Consider the following 17,791-nt stretch of genomic DNA (forward strand, 5'->3'; position numbering starts at 1 on the left):
TGTATTTGCTATATTCGTCATAGCTTGTGTGTGTGTGTGTGTGTAATTGTACTTCTGAGAGCGATTAAGTGGAACAGCATGTGCTGATCTGTACAGTTACCCCTGGTGTGCACTCACATTCTCATAGATTCCCGATAAAAAAACTTCAGAGAAAGAGAAAAAAAGATTAGTTTTCGAAACATGTGACCTGTAAATTGTAAAGGTGTTATTTTGCTGATGTAAGTTTAATCCAAGGTGTTACATATTCTACTCATTATCTTTCTAGAAGGACTAAAAAATATGGCAGGGCCCTCTATTCCTTCAGAAGATGCAATCTGCTGGGATTTTAGTCAAAGTCACAAAATGACAAAAAGATGTTAGGTAGATTCATAGAAAACCCGGATAATACAGATGTTACATTTGAGGAAGAAAAGTCCCTCTCCAGACGGCTTGCCGGGCTTCATAGTGAGGTTCTGATCTTCATCTGGTGATGGGCAGGCCATGTCCAGTTAACAGTCACCTCCTTACAAATAGGGGTAAATCTGATCCTTTTGTTGAAGTAAAATCTCCTAGTAGCATAGTTTCAGGTAGTACATCGTATAACCAACTCTGTACAATTAAAAATTAGATTGGTCTATTAAAGAACATTAATAGATTGTTAGATTGTTAGATAAAAGTTACCTTTTTTTCTTTTCTAGTTCTTTTGAATGGTATTGCTATTTTAAAAGTAACTCTGATTGCTTTGTATGTATACGAAGTTTCCAGTACACTTTATTGCTCAGAGTGACTTGTTTACCAGTTAAAACAGTGGTTTTTTTCAACAGTCTTGTATGTGTGAAAGTCTGTTCTGCAGTCAGCGACAGGAGCCTCCATCCCAACGAGCTCCCGCTCAATCTGAGCAGGTGGACAGGGAGCCCTGCGGACCCTGTTGACTGACAGCAGGACCACGTCCCCCTGAGGGATGGTGTCCTGCCCTGAGATCCTCTCCAAATCTCTTGTCAACTGAACTCAAATTCAGTTCAGCAAACATCATCTCCGCAGTGACTTCTGTGTTTACAGAAGGTGGAGAACCAAGTAAGAATAAAACATGATTCTTGCCCTGAAGGAAGGGATCTGTTTATATTTTTGTAAAAACTTTATTGAGATCTAATTCACATACTAAACAGTTCATCCATTTAAAGTGTAAGATTCAGTGTTTGTTTTTTTTTTAAACATATTTACAGAGTTGTGTAACCATCACCACAATCAATTTTAGAAAGTTTCCGTCACCCCAGAAAGAAACCCTGAGCCACTTAGCTGTTATCCCCACCCTCCATTCCCTGCAGCATTTGGAGACCGTTAATCTACTCTGTGTCTTGCCTCTTCTGAATATTTCATGTAAATAGAATCATATGATATGTGGCCTTTTGTGTCTGGCTTCTTTCACTTAGCATAATGATTTTAGAGTTCATGTTGCAGCATGTATGAGTACATTGTTTCTTTTTAGTTTCAAATAATACTGTGTAGATAAACCACAATTTGTTTATTCATTCGTCAGTTGATGGGCATTTGGGTTGTTTTCACTTTTTGACTATTTCAGATACTGCTGCTGTGAATATTTGTGTATGACTTTTTGCTTGAACATGTTTTCAGTTCTCTTGGGTATATACTTAGGAGTGAAATTGCTGGGTCATATAGTAATTCTACGTTTGCCTTACTGAGTAGTTAGTGAGTAATTACTTACTGACTCTTCACCACAGAAGCCGCTCTGTTTTACTTCCCATCAGTAGTGTGTGAGGGTTACAGTTCCTCCACGTCCTTGACGACACTTGCTGTCTGTGTTTTGTTTATCGCATCGTAGTCACTGCGAAGCGGAATCTCATCTTGGGTCTCATTTTTCTTGAATGCCCGATACGATGTTGTTAGCGAACCCAGGTCGGGCTGCTCGCCGCTCCAAAGCCAATTCTCAAGAGACACGTGTTGGTAGGGAGGGAGAGGTTGCTTTATTTCGGAGGCCAGCAACCGGGGGAGAGGGTGGACTCCTGTCCGAGAACCAACTCCCGATTGCTGTTCAGGGACCGGGGCCTTTAAAGGGGAGTTTCAGGGTTGTATAGGCAGACAGAGGGAGCAGAAGAGCATAGTCAGCTCTGGCAGTCATCTTGAAATCAGTAATATGGTGGTCTGATCAGCATCATCTTGGTTGTTTTAAGTACCGTTAATCTTTAGTTCCCAGGTTTGTTCCCATTTCTTTGAGGCCAGTTCTCGGAATTGTGTGAAGTGGAGTAGCTTATGTCATGGCTTCAATTTGGTCATCATGTAATCATCCTCCTCCACCTGGTGGGGGCTTCATTATCTGCAAAACAGCTCACAGGAGATGGCTCAGAATATAATCTATAGCCCTTAAGGAGGAACTGAAGGTCCTTGACTATGCTTAATGACTAAGCTATTATTATTTGGTCTCCTTTAACTGTTTTCCTCTGTTTCTGCATTTTCTCACTTCTCTCATTAAACTTATTCTTTGGCTAAAGTTTTTCCACAGACAAAAGGCAGGCTGAGGACGGGGTTGGGGGGTGGGGGTGGGCAAGGACCTGCCCAAGGTCCTGCTCCATTTCAGTGTCACACATTTATCTGTTTTCATGGCAACTTTGTGAAGCTTTTGTCAGTGATTTCAGTTTCATAGTTGAAGAACTGAGGTACAGAGAGGTCAGGTCACGGGCCCTGGACCTCTCACGTGGCGGGCTAGGGGTTTGGGAGCATGCCCTGTTAGTTGGTCTCTAGAACTCCCTTTCTCTTTCTCCTTCACCACCCTGTGTGAAGTCTGATGCACATGGGCTTCTGATGGTAATGGAAGGAAAGCTTTCAGGAACACAGGAGAGGGAGAGGTCAGTCCTAACCTCGAACGTGGGTGTCTTCACATTGGAAGCAGTGTTTGCATTAGTCTTTGAAGGATGTGAGAAATGGGGTGGAAGAAAATATTCTGTAGAAGGAACAGTATGCATGAAAGTAACATGGCAGGAAGTTCCTGGCAAATTTAGGAATTATCGGTGTTACGAGCAACGTGCTGGGCTGCAGGGTAGGGGTTGGGGGAGGGGGAAGAGGAGGTGAGAAGTGACGTAGAACATTAGGCTCACACTGATTAGTGATTCGTAAATGTTTTCACTTTATTTAAAATATGAAATAATTTTTAAGATTCAGAAGAGTCACGATAACAAAAAAAACCCCTCCTGGAAAGCTTTCAGGAACACAGGAGAGGGAGAGGTCAGTCCTAACCTCGAACGTGGGTGTCTTCACATTGGAAGCAGTGTTTGCATTAGTCTTTGAAGGATGTGAGAAATGGGGTGGAAGAAAATATTCTGTAGAAGGAACAGTATGCATGAAAGTAACATGGCAGGAAGTTCCTGGCAAATTTAGGAATTATCGGTGTTACGAGCAACGTGCTGGGCTGCAGGGTAGGGGTTGGGGGAGGGGGAAGAGGAGGTGAGAAGTGACGTAGAACATTAGGCTCACACTGATTAGTGATTCGTAAATGTTTTCACTTTATTTAAAATATGAAATAATTTTTAAGATTCAGAAGAGTCACGATAACAAAAAAAAAAACCCTCCTCCTTTGCCAAAACATTTGAGATTAAGTTGCCAAGATGCACACTTTGCCCGTCACCCGATAATGTCCTTTATGAAAAAAACAAATAAGCAAACAGAAAAACAGATTTAATCCAGGCTCACAGGTTGTGCTTACTTTTCAGGTCTCTTTAGTGTCCCTCAATCTGCAGTGGTTCTTCAGTCTTGCCTTGACTTTTATGAACTTGACACTTTGGTGGAGTACAGGCCGGTTGTTTTGTAACATGCTTCTCACCTTGGGCTTGTCTGATGTAGTGGATGTGGGTTCTGCACCCGGAGAGGAGTGTCCCAGAAGCATTGCTCAGTTCTCACGGCATCCGCTCAGGTGGTGCACGATTTCATGGCCCCTTTGCTGTCGACGTTGTGACCTCGAGTCACTTGATTACAGTGGTGTGTGGCAAGCTTCTCCACTGTAACATTACTGTAAAATTACTCTTTTTCCTTTTGTAGTTAATATGTATTTGCTGGAGAGTGACTTGAGATTTTGGAAGTACTCTGTTCCTCATCAAACTGTCACCCACTAGTTTTTAGCATCTGTTGATGTTCATGAAATGAATTAGTTACTAATGTGATATTTGCCAAATGGTGATTTTCTAATTTCATTATTCCTTTTATATTTATTAGTTGTCTTATGCTCCCCATGATTTATTTATTCAGTTTTTATAATCTGTTGCTAGCATTATGTAGGACCTTAGTCGGGGGAGGGTGGGATGGAAAGGCTGGTGAGCAGCCTTTCTTGACCTCAAGGAGCTGACAGTCTACTGGGGCCTGTTTGCTGAGTTTATAAATATTGTTATAGATGATAGGAGTGAAATTAGTCAGAGGTAACACCTGGCCAGAAAGAGAAAGAAGTGCTTCGCTGAGAAGATTATATGAAGGTGTACTGCCCCATAACAAATTACCATGAAGTTTGTGGCTTAAAGCAGTACAGGTTTCCTATCTTACAGTTCTGGAAGGCAGGAGTCCTAAATGGATTTCACTTCAGTTTTGGGATATTTATGAGGAATTAGTAGGATGGGCAGATCAAGGCCATTTTATGAAGGATCTTTAAAAGCTGGAGTGAGGAGTTTCTTGTCAAATCTCTGATGTAACTATGGTTAAGCATTTATTTGGCAATAGTAGGCCAGATTAGAAAGGAGGCTGGGACAACCACTGGGGAGATTCACTGTACATGAAAATAAGGAGCGTGGGCCTTAACCAGGGCTGTGGGTCTGGGGCTGGGGAGGGGTAAGGCTCTTTAGAATTGCTGCTTACTTGATTTGGCAGGTGACTGACTAAGCAGACCTACATGAGCTCTTTATTCAGAGTTTCTTGTGGTCTGCAGGGCTCTGGGAATTGATGGGCCACGGAAATAAATTGGGTTCCTGACCTAGCAAGGCTCTCTTTTCTTGTAAATATTGTGTTCTACAGTAAATGCATTTTAATGCAATAGCAAAAAGCAGAAGAAAAATTAACTTGCATATTTTGCTAACTGCGAGACAGCTTTCTGTGGCCATTTGATACAAGGTGCTACACTGTTTTATGTTATTGTGTCTGCGCCTCAGGTGGGCGGCATGTGGGATCTTCCCAGACCAGGGCTCAAACCCGTGTCTCCTGCAATGGCAGGCAGATTCTTAACCACTGTGCCACCAGGGAAGTCCCTGGAAATAATTTTTAAGCATTAGGTAAATACTTCTGGATTACTCTTCACAGTTTTTTCCTTCCAACAACAATATTAGAAAATTCAGACATTAAAAAGAAAAAAAAAAATGGCACAAGACCAGATGTCTCAAAATATAGACACAGATTTTCTGTGAAGATCTTAAAATTTGTTTTTTTGCTGTTGAGTTGTATGAGTTCTTTATATATTTTGGATATTAACTGCATATCAGATAAATGATTTGCAAACATTTTCTCTCATTCAGTAGGTTGGCTTCCCATTTTGTTGATAGTTTTCTTTGCTGTGCATAAGCATTTTAGTTTGATATAGTCCCACTCATTTATTTTTGCTTTTGTTGCCTTTTCTTTTTGTATCAAATCCAGAAAATCATCACCAGGACCAATGTCAAGGAGCTTACTGCCTATGTTTTCTTCTAGGAGTTTTAAGGTTTCAGGTCTTAGCATTCATGTCTTTAATCAGCTTTCCAGGGTTCTATAATGTAAATTAACTTGCTCCCTACTGGCGTTTCTCTGTAACAGATTTATGTTTTGCATTCTTAGTTACTGAATGTTAAATCAGTTTTCATTCACTTATTTCCTTTTCACACTTCCAGGAATTTTTGTTGACAGTTCTAATCTGCTTTTGGCTTTTTACCTGTTGTCGTTGTGACTTTATGCCCTTATATTAGTTTTATTAAATTTTTTTGTATAACCTACATTTTATTTATACTTTCTTTTTATGTTCATTTCTCCTTCCACCCGAGTTACTCTCCCCAAGTAGATATTGGGTTGGCCAAAAAGTCTGTTCTGGTTTTTCTGTAAGACATTACAAAAACCCTAGCGAATTTTTTGGCCAACCCAACAGCAATTGGTGGTAATCCCTCCATGTTAATTACCATGAGCTAACTAGCATATCAAACCACTTCATAAATTTTAGTGCCTTAACACATTAAGAATTGATTTCTTGCTCCTGTCATAGAACAGTAATGGTTGATAGGGGTTAGTTCTGCTCCATTTAATTACGCTGGGATTGGGGCTCCCCCAGGTCCTTGGGAATCTTTCTGTCTGACCTGAGGATGGAAAGAGGACTGATGGTTACACATGAGAGGGGTTTGGGGCCAAACTCAGAAGTAGCTTATTACAATCATTTCTACCCACATGCATTGGCCAGAACTCAGTTACATAACTGCATTCAAATGCATGGGAATAAAGGAAATGTAGTTCAGCTATTTTCCCAAGAGGGAAATGAACAATTAGCCATTCTATGCTATGCATATTTTGCTAATTCCCATATAATTGCATATACACACACATATACACACTCAGACACTCATATGTTCGTGAACCCATGTCTTTTTTTAGATGATTGCTTGTGCTGTAAAAATGGGCTCATATTATGTACATCTTTTTCCATCTTTTTTTATGTTGCTCAACTATGTCTCATGGCAAATCTCTTCCAACTCATTTGTTATAGTTCTAATTCTTTATAAAGCCTACATAATATTCCACGATGTGTTGTATCAAAATTAATTCAGTATTTTCTCTGTTGATAAGTGTTCATTTAAAAATGCCTTTGTTGATACTTTGGTGGCATTTGGAAGGGAGCAGAGCTAAATGTTCTACATTTTTAAGTTGGAAGTCTAGCATTCAAACTTGTTGTGAACAAATGCTAAATGCAAGTTTGTTTTCAGAAATAAAGCTATAATGATTGATAATTTGGGAGATGATGGAATGTACTTTGTAGGAATAACAGCAGTTTGTTTCTTTAGATTCCCCAGAATCAGTTGGCTGGACATACTTATTAGCAAATACTCTAGATGTTTGAGGAGCACATAGAAATATTTAGCAAGCTATGTTCTGATACCAAATAACTACTTAAGTTTACTTCATAATTTGTAAAGCTAAAATTACATTAGCAAAATTTACAGTATAAATAAATCTTTTATTTAATTGCAACATTAACTATTAACTTGTTTTAGGCAAACAGAGAATTACTATATTTTAAATGGCATTGTACTCTTTCCTGTAGATAGATTCTACTGACATAAGGAAGGTGAGAGTTCAGAGAAAAACTAATTAATTAAGTGCCTGCGAAGAGTGAGGTACCGCTAGAACCTGAGGGTGTAACAAAGAATGGTAAAGACATAACGTATAAGGGTCATTATGTTAGTCATAGAATATTACTCAGTGAAATATTATGTAGTTAGTGACATTGAGAGAAAAATAGGAGTGAAATAAACAATGTGTTTTTCTATAATGTTAGCTCTTGAGAGACAGACAGACAGACAGAGAGAGTGAGACAGAGAAAGAGGTGATTAACCCCATCTCGAATCCCTGGGCTGCATTAGGTGCTGTGGGAGCCATGCGCTTTTTGAAGACAACTCTGCTGCGAGCTTGGCCAGGGTGGCACAGATTGGTTACTTCCCGTGATCTCTCTTCCCTCAGTCTATGCTGAAGACAGTTCCTCTCAGCCATCACTTGAGCAAAATGAGCTCTTTGATACATGCTTGAGGTACTGCTTGTCCACACTATAGGCCCAAGAGTTCTCCGGGTGCTTTAGCCTGTGATTGACGACCAAGTAGCAGATCTGATGTCCTGTTATAAATATTAGGGAGTCTAATTTGTATTCTTTGGCCAGAAAGGATATTTTAACTTTAATTGTAATGAGCTGAATATGAGTCCAGGACTTCTGGCATCTAAGGCACCGTCAGTGTGAGGTGAGTTTCGACGTGTCTTTTGAAAACCAAATTGGGGGAACCTGAAGTAGGCTTAACTGTGATTGTCCTCACGTCTGGTGGTCAGTGGTGTACAGTGTCTGACCCAGGAATGCTTGGTGGTCATGCAGTGTTAAGATGGTTTTCAGAACTGGCCCCTCTGTGTGCAGAACCAGAGGGCAGGTCGCAGTCAGTGGTGGCTTTTCTCAGTCTCCACCATTGGGAGGCCCGGAGTCTGGACAAGTCCCCGCTCTGCCTTGTGAGCGCTGCCTGAATCAGTCCCTCAGAATGCTGGCGAAACCCACTCAGGCTCCCCTGGTTCTGGTGGTCCGGCCCTCACTGCCTGCTGATGCTGGTGCTTTCTCCTGCCTTGGTGCCCGGCAGCCTGCAGAGCATCACTAGGCCTCAGAGCAGCTCTCTGCAAGTCTTGATCTCTGTAAACTGCAGGTCAGGAGACCTGGGCTCTAGCTTTGGCTTCATTATTAGTTGTCTTGCCTTTGACACGTCACTTAAAATACCAGGTCTCACTTTCCTCATCAATGAAATGAAGAGTTAGATGAAGAGGACTCTTAAGTCCTTCCAGCATGTATTTATGGTCAGTGTTCTGTCTGTTCTTATTGAATCTTCTTGATAAGACTCTTAGCAGATCCCTGTTTATTGCTGGTTGTTAAACAGCACTATTGTCCATGACTGAAAAATTGCTTGTCCTGGGACACCAGTGGTTTTTGGTTCTGGAATTGGCCCCTGGTATAACTATTGTGGTCTTGCTTCCATGGGACAGGTTACCCAGACCAGAAGGTCAGGAACGTAAGGACTTGTGCTCTTTATTCATGATCCCGGTTCTTTCGAAGGAAGGATCCGGTGGCAGAATTATGTTTTGATTTAGGCTGTTGTTGTAAGAAGAGCCTGTAACCAATCTCACCCTTCAGCTGGCCTTTCTTACGTGGAAAGTTGAGGAGTGCTGTTTGCCCGCACGGATGCCGCAAATCAGATGCCGTGCCCGGGCTCTGTCCAGGCTGCAGTGCTGCTTGGGAGCTGAGCTAGGGATGACTCAGGAGCATCATCCTGTGCTGATGGTGCCTCAGAATCCCAGCAGCGCCAGCGGGAAAGCAGCATCATACCAGCTCCAGTCACCACAGTATTCAGTGCAGACTTCTCCGGAAATACATTTCATTCACTTAACAGATATTTACCAAATAGTTATTGCGGGATAATGACAGCACTGTTCTAGGCTCAGAGAAAATAGCAGTGACGTGAATGACTTTCTGTCAGAAGGCAGTAATGTTCTGATGGGCAAGAGAAATGTGCAAAATATGAATAGTTAGGGGGTCAGTGCTGTGGAGAAGAATAGGGCGGGTGATGCGGTGGGGAGGGGCACGGGCTGTCTCAGGAGGTCGTGACACTGGAACAGCAGCTTAGAGGAGGGGGATAGCTGGGGAGTGGGGAGGCGGTGGGGGGCGTCTCCTTCGGGGGCAGAGCTCGAGGGGGAGGAGGCCGTGGCGTCCGGTGGCAGCAGAGGGGAGGCCGGCTGTGCAGGGCCTGGGGTCGGGTGAGGACCTGCTTCTTTCCTGAGTGATGCAGGCAGCCCTTGGAATGACACGATTTAAGAGTTTTCACTTATGCTTCCCTTGGTTTGGCCTTGAGTTTCCCTGAGTGTGTATCCTCTTTAAGGGCTTTTCTTGACTTTAGATCCCTTGAACTCAAAGCTCTGGAATTGACCTCTGTCCCCCCAGCTTCCTGACACCAGGCAGGACGCGGGCGTTGCCCTTTCCAGGAGGAGCCCCACGGCTTCTCCGGACGTGGTCCTCAGCCTTTGGCAAGGGCCCCTGAGCCCTCATCTCCTCCTAGGCTGTCATCTGCCCGAGGACCCTTTTCCCCCTCTCTCCCTCTTCTCCCCACGGGGAGGCCCAAGGCACCCGGCTACACCCTGTGTGTGGTCCCCGGTCCCCTCCCTCAGGTCCGCCACACCTGTGCCTGGTTTTTTCCCAGTGTTGCCCGTCCCTGAAATTTCAGACTCTAAACAGTGCGGGATGCGGTGGGCTGTGAATAAACGCACTGACACCTATAGTCCTGTCTCCCGTCCTCTGCCCGCGTCCCCTGCCCGTGATCCTGCACCTTGGCCTCCAGGGGGAGCTCGCCCCCACCGTCCTGAGGCCTGGAGGACGGATGCCCTAGAATACTGGGGGAGCAGTGATGAAGGATGTGGGCAACTGAGTGAGACATCACTCTTCAAATCCCATTTCCTCTCCATCCTAACTGTACAGCACTGGGTGAGCTGCTCAGGCTCCCAGAGCCTCACCTGTAAAAGGAGGAGAAACAGGCGTACGTGAGGAATAAATGAATTAGTGTGGGTGGAGCAGGCATTACAGTGTTACCAGTAAATGGAAGCCAGTTAGACAAGGTTTTCTTTTCTTTTTTTTTTTAAAAATAAATTTATTTATTTATCTTTGGCTGTGCTGGGTCTTCGTTGCTGCGCGCGGGCTTTCTCTAGTTGCGGCGAGCGGGGGCTCCTCTTCGTCGCGGCGCGCGGGCCCAGGGCTGGGCCAGGAGGAGGACAGTGGAAATGGGTGGTGTTTGCAAGGTTCCCGGGGCTGGAAGACGCTCTTTTCTTCCTTGAGTTCACTGAACAGGGAGGATAGACCTAATACATGTGTTTCCTCTTTTTTGCACATGCATAGCTCATTTCTAGAGAGTCGCACAGGGGCAGGTAGTACTTAAGAATCACTTAAAATCACTTAAAAGTCATAGTCTTTTATTTTCACGTATTGATCACGTAAATCAGGGTGGGATTGTCCCTCTCGTAACAGCAGCTGGGTTTCTTGGGGAGGGACTAGTTGCTTCCTCTCTTGTGCACCATGCGTTCCTCCCTCAACCCACCACATGCTGGTTTCCTTTGTCACCGTTGCCCTGAATCTGTTGGTCAGGTCCCTGGGCCAGGAACCTGGAGCAGGCAGAGGGGAGCCAATGCTGAAGGGGCAGATTCAGAACCCACGCAGGAATGTGGAGGCCCAAGATACAAGGAATGAGTTTGGACGGTTTTTAAACATATGAGCTATAAAGGTAAATGCAACTGCAGAAATAACGATTGAAATGTAAGTTATGTAACATAGCTCACATAGAGAAGGACAATAGTCAAAAGAAATCCTAGAAGAGTTTTTTTTTTAAAAAGTCCAGCTTAAATGTGTTTACAGAAGTTAGATAAAGCAAACCCGTTATGAAAGTAAATGTAAAAGATTTTTAAAATCCACTTAGGAGGTGTTTAACAGATACACCTGATACAAAATTATATAAAAGTAAAAAAGATGGGCAAAATTTTATCAGACAAACATAAACAGAAAATAACCAAATGGCATACAATTTAATTTTTAGTAAAAAGGAGAATTTGAGGCAAAATGCAATAAATGTGTCCAAAAGGTAAAATTTCTCTATATTAAATAAAAAGTGCAGTTAATGTTGAATATTACATATGCTTTTATATGTTAAACATTATAACGTCAACATGTGATGCAAAATACCCCAAGATCCAGCAGTTTTACTCCTGTATGCATTCCAACAGAAATGTATACTTCTGGTCCCTGCAAAAAACACACTAGAATATTTGTGACAGCACTTTCTGTAATAGCCCCCAAATTAAAACTCCTCAAATGACCATCACCAGTAGAAAGGATGAATAAATTGTGAGATACCCCTGAATGGAGTACTATACGGCAGTGAAAATGAACAACCCTCACACAGCAGTCTACAGAACCTTGAAGCCAGACTACTGAGCAAAAGCCCAGGACCACAGATGAGCAAAAGCCCAGGACCACAGATGAGCACAGGCTGTGTGATTCATACAAGGAGAAAAGGGAATGAGCAGAGCTCATCTCAGAGGGCAGAAGCCAGAACAGGTGGCTCCCTTTGAGGAGAGTGGGGCCGTGACCAGACGGGGGTGGGATGGGGACGGGGTGTCCCATGTTCTGGTTACGTGGGAGAGTTTATGACAATTTCTCAGTCTGTCCACTTGATTTGTATATTTTTTAAAAATATATTTTATTTTGGCAAAACATTTAAATGTGAACAAAAAAATTATCAGAAGTACTGGAAAACTGTACAGAAAATTTATTTTAGAGATTCCTGCATATTGCTTCAGGCTTTTTGCTTAAATAGAAATAAACAGATTTTTGAGTAATACAGCTATTTAGATTGAATTAATGCATAGTGATATTACACCTTAAAACATATCTGTGTGTATGTATTGATATATACTTTAAATATTTCTTAACTGTTGATCCTGTGTTATACCAAGAAGAAATCTTAAAGTCTCCCAAATAGGGCTGTACAGACCATGTGTTATTCTGAAACTACCATGTGGTAAACTGGAAATTATTATTAACATTTTAAACAACTTCAAAAATTAACCACTTGGGCTGTCTCTTAAATATTTGGCCAATGATTAAATCAAGATGACAATTACAGATTATAATTGTTTTTTAGAAAGTAAAAGTGAGAAAGATAAATATTTCCTAAAAGTTTGTCCAGATGTCTAAAGCTGTATTGAGGGACAGCAATGGTAAATTCGTAGTCTTAAATGCTTATATTATTTTTAAAGAAATGAAAATAATTATGTTTACAATTCAGTTTGGCAAGACAACTATAAAACAAACCTAAGGGAAGTATGAGGAGAGAGGTGATAAGACTAAAAGCAGCAAACGAAATAGTTAGAAAAGACAAAAGAAAACAATAGATCTGATGGGTGAGTCTAAGTACTCATTTCTTGAAAGGAAAAAGAAAACAACACAGTAATATAGACAGACCTCTGGCAAATGTAATTAGGAATAAAATAACACAGCATAAAGAGAAACAAGAAACCCAATTAGACAGAAATTTTTAAACATAGCGTGCTTTATATCATGTTATACCAATATATATTTTATTTTATTTTATTTTATTTTATTTATTTATTTTTGCGGTACACGGGCCTCTCACTGCTGCGGCCCCTCCCGTTGCAGAGCACAGGCTCCGGACGCGCAGGCTCAGCGGCCATGGCTCACGGGCCCAGCCGCTCTGCGGCACATGGGATCCTCCCGGACCGGGGCACAAACCCGCGTCCCCAGCACTGGCAGGTGGACCCTCAACCACTGCGCCACCAGGGAAGCCCCCAATATATATTTTTAAATTGCAATGATAAATAACAAACCTGGGAAATTGTAATTACAAACATTTAATTATGAGAATAAAACCCTAATCGATGCAGAATTATTGGAGGAATTGGAAAGATCATCAGTTCATGGTGTGAGGTCAGACAGTGATTGTGAGTTTTTTCAAGCATCTCAAGAGGCCTCCTGGGGGTGGCCTGGCTCTGCCCAGTCCTCACACCCCCATTCGACCTCGGTTCACCTGCTTACCCTCACGGAGTGAATGCACGGACCAGTGAATGTGTGCACACGAGCGTAGTGGGGGCGAAACAGCCCTCTCAGAGGTTATCACAGACTTACGTTCTTAATAGGGGCTATTGAATAGTGAGCATTCAGTTAACAGTGGGCATTATTATTAGCAGATGTCTCATAGTATATGGGAATCAAAATATCTATGCATAATCATTTGATATTTATTTATTTTTCAGGTTATCCTGAGCCAGAAAAATTTTCCTGGACAGAATATCTGGAGGCTACTCGAACTAATGCAGTACCTGCCAAAGTTTTTAAAATGGTAAGTTTGGATCTGTAACACTCCCAGCTTTTTTAAACAGTGTCCGTGTGGAATGGTGCCTTCATTTGGCAATTCAAAATCATTCTGATTTTCTCCTTTTAAATTCAAGTGTTGTTTCCATGACCAGTTTGCTTTGCTTTTCAGTTAAAAATACAAAGGAGGTGACTCATTTACTGTTGTTCTTATACACCAGTGTAGATGACGATTTCCCTCTTTGAAGTCCGGTTGGAAGCCCCCTCAGCCTCTGATGACCGAGCCCTTCCTTTCTGGGTCTGTTGGTCCTCTGAGCATTCGGTCTCAGGGACTGTTTGACGGTCGATGATGCCGGGATAAAATAGATGGAGTGTATGTAGCCCCTGTGTGTTACACTTTCACCTATTTTGAAGGAACATTGCTTTTAGCAATTTGTCAGAATACCAACTTGTAAGGTTCAAATTTGTACTTACAAATTTATTCCAGGATTAAACCAAGTATAAAGAAAGTGTACTGATAGCATAGTTAGAGATACTTATGTTCTAAACCAGTGGTTTTCAAGCTCTGTTCCCTTTCAACTATGTGTCCCTGACTCATCTTTAATCAGAATTTTATATAGTGAGCTTCTCCATGTGATTTCTTTCACTGAAAGTTTTCTAAAGATCAAAAGGGGTTTAAAACAGAATGCTATTTCGTTTTTTAAAACAATTGGTCGAATTTGGAGGAAGAGGTATAATCAAATTAAGAGGGCTAGAAGTTCTGGCATGCTATGAAGCATTTTAAGAATTGCAGAAATTCAATAAGCAAAAATACCAGCTGCTTGTAGTCTCACTTTCTCTCTTGCTTTATGTCAAAACTTCATTTTACTTTTCCAAGAAGAAAATTACAAGAAAATCATACTGTGAAAAGATTCAGTTAAAAAGGCAACCTCCAGCCTCTGTCACAGGGTTATTATGGGTTCACTTCAAGCTGTATGTCTTTAGCATCTGCAATATGAAACAATTACCTTTGTTATCAGCATGGTGACCTCGGGGAGAAAAGAAATATTTTCAAGGATCAGAGACCTAATTATAGTCAGTATGCTCCATTTAGTAGACATAATAATGCATTTTAGAAAGAAATATGCTTCCACAAAAGCTGGAGAGGAACAAACTAGGTATTGTAGAAAGAATTAACTGTTTTGTAAGTCAGGCATTATCAAAAGTTCTATTTGCCTACTGCCATTTTCTAGACTTGAGAAATTCAGTACCCTTTCATTTTCAAGAAAGTCAACTGAACACTTTTATGTGTAGTAGCTTTCAAAGTGAAACTTTTTGCCATCCTTAAACACTGGCAGAGTTGTCTTTTGACTGATTTTTGGTAAATTTCCTTAGTTTCAATGATTTGGTAAGCCCCAGTGCATTTTTTCCCCACTCCATTTTCTTTAGTGTTTCCTGAGTGTCCATCGTTGTAGACTCCTGGTTCCCAGCATTTTAAGACTTGGAAGAAACCTTAAATTAATACAGTTTAACATGCTTATGTTAAAGACGAAGCAACAAAAGCACAGATTATGACTTTAAATTACATTGTGGTATGATTTTAAAACATTTAGCTGTTATAATTATGGCAGCTTTTATCTATTTTAAAGTTTAAAAGATCATGTTTATCCTTTCTAATTATTTGTTAATTTTGCCTTCTGTGTCTTACACTCCAAAACTGGGCAGTGATAATAGTCAATGATTTCTTAATTTAAAAGGTTAATTTTAGAAAGAAATAACATCTAAACCAATAGATAAATTATAATAAGATCCTTTTTTGAACTTGTGACCATTAATGAATTTATGATTTAATCATTGTCTTTTAGCTATCTTGAAAATTACCAAAATATTCTTTTTGCTCCTGCAGGTTTTTATGAAAGTGGATAAAATAATGTGCATGAAGGTCTATGTGCTCTTAAAACTAAATTCCAGTTGTATTAAATATCTGATGTAAAGTTAGAACAGTCATATTTTAGAAAACGTTAGTAGCACATCTGAATTATTGGATTTCGCATGACTTGTTGCTCTTGTAATGTTACAGCGGTTGCCCCATGGTTTTCTCCCGAATATGAAACTTGAAGTCGTGGATAAGCGAAACCCCAGGTTAATTCGTGTTGCTACGATTATAGATGTTGATGACCAAAGAATAAAGGTACACGTTTAGATTAGTACGATATTGTATTGGCGTTTTCCCTACGTTTCCTGTGAGACTGGCTTCAGAGGCTCTGATTTCTTATCTCAGCAGGAGAATCGAACTGGCCTGACTTCACTGCTGGTCACGAGACTCTGGTAGAAGGTCCTCTAGCCAGTGTGTGTGGAAGGGGACTCTGTAGATAAGACACGACTGATTTTCAGAGGGTTCTTACACGTCCCTGTTTGGATTTGCTGCGCAGACGTTATGCATTTTGTTCCTTTTTTTTTAAAAAAAAGCTTCTTTTTGTTGGTATTATCAGATTTTTCTTGAAACTGTTGTCATTAAACACCTTAACAAGAACGATTACCTCCTTGTTCTCGCCTATTCAAACAAAAGGTTAGATTTTGAAGTGAAAATTTGATTCACAGATTTCTATACCATCCTTGCTGTGACATCTGGTTTGTTTTTTTTGTTTTGTTTTTTTTTGTGGTATGCGGGCCTCCCTCTGTTGTGGTCTCTCCCGTCGCGGAGCACAGGCTCCGGACGCGCAGGCCCAGCGGCCATGGCTCACGGGCCCAGCCGCTCTGCGGCATGTGGGACCTTCCCGGACCGGGGCGCGAACCCAGTTCCCCTGCATTGGCAGGCGGACGCGCAACCACTGCGCCACCAGGGAAGCCCTGGTTTTTTTAAAATATACACATCTTCAAAATTAAATTATCCTTAAGTGAAAGCCTTTCATTTTGTTATACAGAAAGCTGAAAGCATCTGTGGAATTCAGTAAATCTTCTACAGCATATGACAGTTCAAAAATTATTTTCCATCCAGGCACAGTTTATTTTCATATTAATAAAAAGATTGAAGCCAACGAATATTTATAGACATTATTAAGAAAGATGTATTTTAGTTCGATATACAGTTTGATATAATTTAAAAGAAATCTTATTTGCTATATGCCTAATTTGAAAACAACTTCTAATTCATCTCATAGAGAATAATCAGTACGTACATTTTAGTAAAACATAGAGATGCGTATTTGGCTTGGCCATGGATTATCAAGAGCAGATATTGGCAATGTCCTTTATTTTTCTGACAAATGAAAACTGTGCTAAACGCTATTCAGGAATATGTTATAGGTATTTTCTTCCACATACATTGTTATTAAGGTTTTATTTTAAATTTAATTTTAAGCATATTGCATAAATTCTTATTTGTAGCTTTTTCTTGTTTACTCTTTTTAAAATTTATTTATTTATTTATTTATTTATTTTTGGCTGCATTGGGTCTTCGCTGCTGCGTGCGGGCTTTCTCTAGTTGCGGTGAGCGAGGGCTACTCTTCGTTGTGGTGTGCGGGCTTCTCACTGTGGTGGCTTCTCTTGTTGGGCAGCACAGGCTCTAGGCGCATGGGCTTCAGTAGTTGTGGCATGCGGGCTTAGTTGCTCCGTGGCATGTGGGATCTTCCTGGACCAGAGCTCGAACCCGCGTCCCTTGCATTGGCAGGCGGATTCTTAACCACTGCACTACCAGGGAAGTCCCTTATTGTTGTTTACGCTTATAGCACTTACTGTGGGATTGATTTTTGGATATCATAATTACTTTATAAATTCAGTAATATTTCATTATTGAAAATGAGCATCAGGTGTTTTTCTTTAAATTCTTATTTAACTTTCATTATAAAGTTATTGCATTTATAGGAAAAGCTTAATCTTAACAGTACATCAAATGTTATTTAGAATTTTAATTGACAAATTATTTTCTTGTGGTTCCTAAGATACATGCAGTAGTATCCAATTGAACGTATTTGTCAGCTTACAGTGTGATCATGTTCGAGTAATATTACCGTAAAATACCATTTGAAAACCTTCAGCTCCTAAAGTAAATTTAGTATATTCCTTATTTACCATCTCAGCATTGGACTTTAAAAATCTCTTAAGATTTAGCTCATCCTTCCAAAGAAGTATTTCATGTCTCTTCTCCTGGAATAAAGAGAGTTGAAAAGTATCGGGTACTTTTCACAGGATTAGAACCCTAAGTGTTACCTCTGTGGTTGT

The 17,791-nt window shown here is 40.9% G+C and overlaps 1 protein-coding gene across 1 annotated transcript in view; it reads left to right on the forward strand.

Moving 5' to 3' along the window:
* L3MBTL4 (L3MBTL histone methyl-lysine binding protein 4) overlaps positions 1–17,791 on the forward strand; it is a 319,099-nt gene that overhangs the window by 79,194 nt on the left and 222,114 nt on the right. The window contains exons 10-11 of the mRNA XM_055080549.1: positions 13,534–13,619; positions 15,651–15,761. Coding sequence (XP_054936524.1) covers positions 13,534–13,619; positions 15,651–15,761 — 197 coding nt within the window. The remainder of the gene's footprint in view (positions 1–13,533; positions 13,620–15,650; positions 15,762–17,791) is intronic.

The sequence above is a fragment of the Physeter macrocephalus genome, chromosome 19 (genome assembly GCF_002837175.3).
Source record: "Physeter macrocephalus isolate SW-GA chromosome 19, ASM283717v5, whole genome shotgun sequence".
Classification (NCBI taxonomy): domain Eukaryota; kingdom Metazoa; phylum Chordata; class Mammalia; order Artiodactyla; family Physeteridae; genus Physeter; species Physeter macrocephalus.